This window comes from Hippocampus bargibanti, linkage group LG09, assembly GCF_051943395.1.
Source record: "Hippocampus bargibanti isolate YZ-2025 linkage group LG09, ASM5194339v1, whole genome shotgun sequence".
Classification (NCBI taxonomy): Eukaryota; Metazoa; Chordata; class Actinopteri; order Syngnathiformes; family Syngnathidae; genus Hippocampus; species Hippocampus bargibanti.
The window spans coordinates 151,104-158,782 of NC_142742.1; the positions used below are offsets into that span (position 1 = coordinate 151,104).

The 7,679-nt window shown below is 45.5% G+C and overlaps 1 protein-coding gene across 2 annotated transcripts; it reads left to right on the forward strand.

Annotated features, from left to right (window-relative positions):
- The first annotated feature begins 1,601 nt into the window (after positions 1-1,601).
- rpia (ribose 5-phosphate isomerase A (ribose 5-phosphate epimerase)) lies at positions 1,602-6,295 on the forward strand. 2 transcript variants are annotated; one of them, XM_089003735.1, is made up of 9 exons: positions 1,602-1,787; positions 2,097-2,157; positions 2,655-2,710; positions 2,824-2,883; positions 3,400-3,464; positions 3,530-3,598; positions 3,677-3,818; positions 5,153-5,252; positions 5,600-6,295. In XM_089003735.1, the coding sequence occupies exons 1-9, from the start codon at positions 1,602-1,604 to the stop codon at positions 5,749-5,751; spliced, it is 891 nt and encodes a 296-aa protein (XP_088859861.1). In that variant the 3' UTR covers positions 5,752-6,295. The 2 variants fall into 2 exon arrangements, with proteins under 2 accessions (XP_088859861.1, XP_088859862.1); XM_089003736.1 differs by having other exon boundaries at positions 5,349-5,749.
- The last annotated feature ends 1,384 nt before the right edge of the window (positions 6,296-7,679 follow it).

Consider the following 7,679-nt stretch of genomic DNA (forward strand, 5'->3'; position numbering starts at 1 on the left):
GTCTGCGACTGGGCCATCGTTCTCTTTGTGCTCCGATGAATGGCCATCTATCAATAAATACCTCACCCTAAATACAGTAAAGTCTCGTGATATCGATAGTACTGCTTATTCCGATACTATTTCTATGAAAGCAAGGAGAAACTTTACATGCCGCAGGATGGGATATATCGAGAGTGCGGTTATATCGATCTTTTTTCCGACTCCCGAGAATATCGAGATAACGAGACTTTACTGTAGTAACTTCTGCTTTCATTAAAGGTGTGTCATACCGCACTTAATTGGTATGCATGGAGACAGAAAAAAGATGGCCCACTTTAACATTAGCAGACCACGTGCCAAAATGTGTCCACTGCGGTGCCAGGGTTTTTGTCATTGTCACTCCAATTGCAGGACCCACACAATAGTGAGTTTCAGGACTACATCAACATTCAATGCAGCACAAGAAACCTTAGACACTCTTCTTTCATCTGAAAAAAAAGAGTTAATTGCTAAGTAATATGGGTCTGGAGTTATCGGAACTTGAAATGGGGGCAGATGTACAAAATAAATCAGAATCAGAAAACCTTTGTTCGTCCCACAATTGGGAAATTTGCAATGCACTCCATATTGATTTATATAGCGCTTAAACAACACCTGAAGCTGGAACAAAGCGCTAACGTGGGGAAAAAAAGGGAAAAGCCGCCTCCTTGCGGAAGGGAAAAACATTGCCAGAGGCCATGGCCAGCGCTTTATCAGCACCCAAACAAAAAGAAAAGCCAAACACATTCTATGTCATATTTTGCCGAAAAACTTCTGTCATGGCAGTGAATAAATTAAATATTGTCTTCTTCGGTCACCTTTGATGAAAGAATCCACACGTTCTGGAACAAATCAACGGCTGGCCTCAAAGCGTTGCACCCCCTCCGAAAACGTCACGCTGCGACTAAATCAATCCGCATCCCCGCATCGCGATCAATTTCCACCCACTTGAAGAAAAAAAGGCCTGGGCCGCGTCCCGGGAGGCGGCGCTCCAACTGAAGCGTCCAGGAGGGAAGTCCAGAGTGGCTGCAGGAACAGGAACAGGAACACGCCTGGACGCCGCTGAAGCAAAGCAACGCTTGGACTCAGGCCACGACCTTCCCCTCAATGGCTTGAAAACCAAACGTTTGAGAAATATCCAAGTGTAAATTGTGTCTCATGACTACACTGGAAAAACAAAATAGTCACCGTTTGCGTTTTTTGGCAACAGACAAACGAACAGGTGAGTCGACTTGAGGTAGAGAGCATCCGCGCATGCGCATTAAGCTAAGCATCACGAGTCACGTCCCGGTTCGAAGCCGACAGAAAAGTTTGATACCTATGGTATGAAAAGTGACTTCGAACAATCTTACCATTTTTCTTCAGTTGTAAAATAATCGATGTTAAAAAATGCCTTCAAGGAAGCGAACAATCCGGAAACTAGCACGCAAGCCAAATTGGAGTTGGCAAGCAGACCTGTTGCTCACCTCGCGATAGTCAGCGAGAGCGGAAGTATTACGTCACCTGACCCAAAAGGCGGAAACGTGGCTTGCCGAGTGCCGAGCGCGTTTTAGAGGGCCGCTTCTCCTTTGTGGCTCGGGCGGATGAACTTTCGGGGTTGGCTCGCTTTTGTTCGACTGCCGCCCGCCTCAGGCCTCCCGCGGTCTTCTGGGACCCGTCCGAGTCCGTTCGTCCACGCTGCCGCTCCCGAGATAAGCGCGCGTGTTGTAAACATGGCCGAGGAGGCGAAAAAACAAGCCGCCTACACGGCGGTAGACAACCACGTCCAGGTAAGTCAAAGCAATCGCACCTTTGTTGACGTTCTGATTCGAATTGTTGGCGCCGCGTGGTGACCGTGCGAAGTGAGCTGAGAAAAGACCGCACGTATTTTGTCCAATCGGATTTCAGAAGGCCATGTTGCCGTGTCAATGTAATCTGCCGCACGATTCATCTGAGCAGCGTACAAAAAAAATTTGCTTTGTCACAAACTCAACGCTGGCTCATCGCTAAAAAAAACAACAACAAAAGTTCTCAGGTCCGCACTAGTGTAATCAATGCCATTTATTTCGATGTTGTGTGTTTTTTTTGCTGTCCAACAGAACAATCAGGTGGTCGGAATCGGCAGTGGTTCGACGATCGTCTATGCAGTGGACAGACTCGGTCGGTCAACCCAATTTTCTGTTGTCATGTCATTAGTGCCGGGTCGGGGGGGGGGGGGCTTTTTGTGTTTTATTTTTAACTTTCCGTCAGTTTTTCGATTCTCAAATTGACAATTTGATGCCAAAAGTTTCACAGTATAACAACGTCCGTTGGGCCGATCCCCCCCCCCCCCCCCCCCCCCCCAGGAGGCCTTCCAAAATGGCCGACTTGACCATCATCAATTCTGGACTTGGGTCCTTGTCACACGAGAACATGCTCGTTATCTGATGTAGTGTGTTTGGGCAGTTGTCCCAAAACCCCAAAGATGTCGAGCGGTCTTTTCTTTTGAAAACTCTCCTCTCCGTTGCGTTTTCTCATTTAGTGCCAAAAGTACACCACGGATTGACTCTTGTTATCATCCCCATTGTGTTAGGGGGCATGTTTAGTCACCTTCAAGACTCCCGACTCCTTGGTCAGAATTAACATGATTATGATGTACGTATTTCTTTTGGGACTAGCGGAGCGAGTGCGTCAAGAGCAGCTGAACATCATCTGTGTGCCCACCTCCTTCCAGGTTCCTTTGGCTTTTTTTCCCACGTGCTCACGTCGCGCTAGAGTTTTTTTACATTCATTTCATTTTGGCCCAAGTAAAGGAATAATAAAATGTCAGTGTTTGTGCTCCTTCAGGCCCGTCAGCTGATTCTGAAGCGCGGACTGATGCTGTCGGATCTGGATAGGCACCCCGAGGTCAGCGTAACCACTATGTCGGATTGGATTGCACGTAGCTTTATTCGTCTCGCAGTGGAGACGTTGACATTTTACGGCAGCAAAGTTATGAAAGCAAGAGGAAAGAAAGAAGTAGAAAAAAACTACAGGAGCGGCTGAAAAGGCAGCCCCTCTGGCGGCGCCATCTTGAAGTCAAAAAAAACCTAAAAACAACATTTTTATTGACTGCGGAACACCTTTCCTCCTCACAAACTCCACTCCAAATACACTAAACAGACATTTTGGAACTTGGCCAAGTGGCCAAGTTCCATATATTTTTTTTTTTAAGCCTGATTGACAGCCAGAAAATGGATGCAAGCGTTTCGGAAATGTTTAACACTTTAACAAAGCGTATGTTAGCATTAGCAATTACATTTTTGATTCTTTTATTTATTATTTTTATGATTATATGCCATTATTATAATTATAATTATTTCCCCCCCAAAAGCATTTGTGGTTGTAAAGTGTTTTGTGTGCGCCCGCCGGGATTTGGCTCAGCTGGACGTGGCCATCGACGGCGCCGACGAGGTGGACGGCGATCTGACGCTGATCAAAGGCGGCGGGTGAGGCGCGTTTTGGCCCGCGTGGCCCGTCGCTCTTTTTCCTGAAAGGCTTTTTGTCGGCTTAGCGGCTGCCTGACTCAGGAGAAGATCGTCGCCGGCTGCGCCCGCCATTTTGTCGTCGTCGCCGACTACAGGTTTGGATTCCCAGATTTCGTTTCCAGAAAAAGAGCAAATTGATTGACAACCCCCCCCCCCCCCCCCCCCCCAATCAGGAAGGACTCCAAAGTGATGGGCGAGCAATGGAAGAAGGGCGTTCCCATCGAGGTGGTCCCCATGGCCCACGTGCCCGTCTCCAGGATGATCGTCCAGCTTTTCGGGGGGGAGGTCAACTTGCGGATGGGTGTCAGTAAAGCGGTAAAGCATTTCACTCGTTCGCTGCCATTCCCCAAAATTGAAACGCGTGATGTGGGCCGCCGTTCCCCAAGTTGTTCGGGTTTTGGATTTTATTGCCGGGGGGTGCTGATAAAGCGCTGGTCAGACCTCTGGCAATGTTTTTTCTCTTCCACTAGGGGGCAGCATTTAACGTTTTTTTTTTCCATGTAAACGCTTTGTTATAGCTTCAGCTGTTGTTATACTGTGATACGCGAGCTTACGAACTTCATTGGTTTCCAGAAAGTGTGTGTAAGGCAAAAAGTTCGTCTGCCAAACATTTATTTCCCATAAGAAACCATTAAAATGAGAATAATCTGTTCCCAGGTCCCCATAAAACATCATTTTCTACTAAATAAGCCTATAAAAGTACACAAAATAGACCTTATTTTATGTCTAATAAATGTGCTGTCGTATTGTAGTGAAAGAAGTAAACTGGACTGTCTAATCAAGTGGTTTTATTGACCTTTGTGATGGTGGTTGATGGAGTTGCCTCTTGATGATATCCGAGTGAAGTTGACGTGCTTTCTCGGCGATAATACCCTCACTCACACTGTCCCCTGCTAGCTGCTTTTTGTTAATCCAAATCAACAGAAGTCTTCTAACCTCTTCTATTGCCTGAGAGAACACAGAAACACCCTCGGCCACACGTAGCAGTGGTCCACTTAGCGTACTAGGATGCTAAGTCACACAAACGCACACCTCGTTGGTGTTTTTCGATGATCTCCTTCTTCTGCTCGACCGTCATTTTCTTTTGTGCTGGGGTCTTTTTCACCGGCATAATAGCAAAAGTACTCCACTCGATAACAAACCACATTTGCACTCAAAGGGGGTGTGGAAAACTAGTTTGACGTATGATTTTGTGTTCATCCGCCAAAAACTAGTCTGCCAGCCACCTGTGGTTGGGTTCGTCCGCTGATGCATATGCCAAGATTATATTCTCGCGAATGTAATGTTCGTGAGCTAAAAAGTGTTTGTAAACCGAGGTATCGCTGTATATCAATCTGTATGTATTGTGTTGTACAGCCGGCCCCATTTCAAGCTCAGATAAGTCCAGACCCATATCACTTTGGAAAGAACTTTTTTTTTTTTTTTTTTTTTTTTTTTTAATGTCTGATGAAAGAAGCGGGTTTAGGGTTTCTTACGCTGTATTGAATGTCGATGTGCCCCTAAAAGTCAATATTGTGTGGGTGGTGCAGTTGGAGTGACAATGACAAAAACCCTGGCACCGGACCGGACACATTTTTGCGAGATGCCAAGATGGCCGCCTCGACCCATTAATCTGTTGGATGGCTTTTGTCTGCTTTGCGTCACGTCAGGGTCCCGTGGTGACGGACAACAGCAACTTCATCCTGGACTGGAAGTTTGAGCGCGTTCACCGCTGGAAGGACGTCAACCAAACCATCAAGATGATTCCAGGTAAGCTCCGTCCGTCCCGGATTTGCGATGGAGAGGGTGCGCGCACTTGTTTCTGCAACTCGGTCGTGACCTTCACCGCTGGCTTGCGGTCGTCAGGGGTGGTGGAGACGGGGCTGTTTGTGGGCATGGCGCAGCGCGCCTACTTTGGCACGGAGGACGGCGGCGTGCGGGTGCGCGAGGCCTCCGCCCACTGACGGACGCCATTTGACAAGCTGACGCTTTGACGTGCTCCACGGACGCATTTTGTTTTTAACTCTGGGGGATTCCGAGTCCATCATAAATTCGGAAAAGACTTTTTTGCAATCGTCATGATGGGTCCTTTTTTTTCTTCAATGTTTTCAACACAGATGCAGTATATGAAAATGCGCCATATTCTCCGGTTAGCTGTTTTATGACGTGCCTTCTCTGGGCAATGCCCAACGATGATTTTTTTTTTTTTGTTTGTTTCTTCTGGAGCCAAATTCCAATATTTGACCAAGTAAAATATTTTGATGATTGATCGTTCCAGCCTCTTAATTGTATTTGTCTTTCTTATTTGGGCTGCCGAAAAAGTGACCACAATCACGATTACGGGAAGGACATTTTGACCACTGCGCAAACAAATTTGTCTTTCAAGTGGGATGAAATGAAAGTGTAAAATCGTCTAAAATCCACCCTGTTCCGAAAACTTCACAGTTGCGTTTGGCTTTAGAATGTTAGCCCGAAGAGTGGCAGGCTGTGCAATTGAAGGAGAATATGCATGCCCCCAATGTGCCCCCCTTGACATCATAGCTGCTGCTTGATTGAAAAGGAAGTCAGATAAAAAAAACCACCGCAATGTCATTATATGAAAATCATGTATGTTCACGTGTCACTTCCTGTGCCTCCACTTGTCACGCAAAAAAGGTTTTTACCTCCTTGCCTTTCTTTTCTCTGTGATTTTTTTTTCCCAGTGCCATTGCACCCGCTTTAAAAAACATTGCTATGTAACTATTTGTTGTCTGTTTATTTTATTCCATACCTTCTATAATACAAGATTAAAATCACGCATCTGCCTGTTTCAAGGTTTTTTTTCAATCAACTTAATCATGATATAACATTTGAGTTTGTTGTGTTTTGTTTGAGGTGCACTGAATGTAATTTCATTCGCCTCTGTGCCACATGGTGGCGTTATGAAGCTTTCCAGAACGCCCCCTAAACAAAATACAATCTCCACGTTAAACGATACATTCAAGAGTTGCCGTTTGTGTTGTTAAAAGAAGTTTATTTGTAGTAAGGATTGGTTTTATATCAAAGTAAAGTGTCGGTCAATTGTTTTTATGTTTGGATGACATTATCGATTCGTGCCGTCTGAGGTACGTTTCAGTTTCCTGTATTTTTATTTTTTACTTTCAGAAGCAGAAGTCGAATCAATATTTTTACTTCTTAACATTAAACATAACAAAACAGTGGCAAAACATAACATAAAAAAGTTCAAGTCAAGTGAAACACAAGCCGGAAACAGGAAAGAACCTCGCGACTCGTACTTCCCTTGTTTTGCGACGTCAAAAATCACGTGGGTTGTATTCCGCCATACAAATCAAACGCTCCTCAGAAACCGGAAAAGGGTCCATTCAATGAGTCGAATGTGGAAGTAAAACTAAACCAAATAACAAGCACCGGACGTGACGCTATCAATGTCAATCTTCGCTAAAGACCAGCTCTATCTTTTCACCTGGATGCTTTTTGCTTGTTTTATATTTTTTTTTATTTATAATTTGTTGTGAGGTAATGAAAGCTTGCGTACTGTAAATACTTTCAATCTTCTAAATATACACAGTGATTGGAAATCTCTGTTGACCTAGTTTCGAGGTGGGTCTTCATTTTTTTTTCTAGCACGCCATGTTCATTACGTTCCGAAGAATATAAAGCCATATGTTTTTAAAATGACATTGTATATTTTTTTACATTATTAATTGAAGCAAATCCAAAAAACGGAGCATCCATTTCCGAGCCGAAAGAGCCTGAATTCCCATCACGAGCACCAACTGTCTCCCGGAAGAGCCACGTCGGTCTTTTTGCGTCGGTCGACTCAACAACCGACGATGATTGACGATTTCGCCTATCCAATTGAGTTCTCGCTTCCGGTAAACAGGGCGACGCGTTAAGCCAATAGCATCGACGTTTACCACGATCTTCTCGCCGATTGGAAGGCCGACCAATATCTCCAACCAATCGCAAACATGTGAACCTGTGTAGGCGTCACCGCGAGCGGCAGGGGACTCGGCCAACGAGATGCGCTGTTGTTGAAGCGAGCCGTTTCCGCGGGCCGTTCCGTGAATGACGGACGGGCGGGCGGTCCAATCACCTAGTGCTGAGTATGCCGTTCCAACGACCGACACATTGACGACCAATGAAAAGTCGTCTTAACGAACGTCTGCTTTTCATCGTCCAATGGCGGTATAGAAA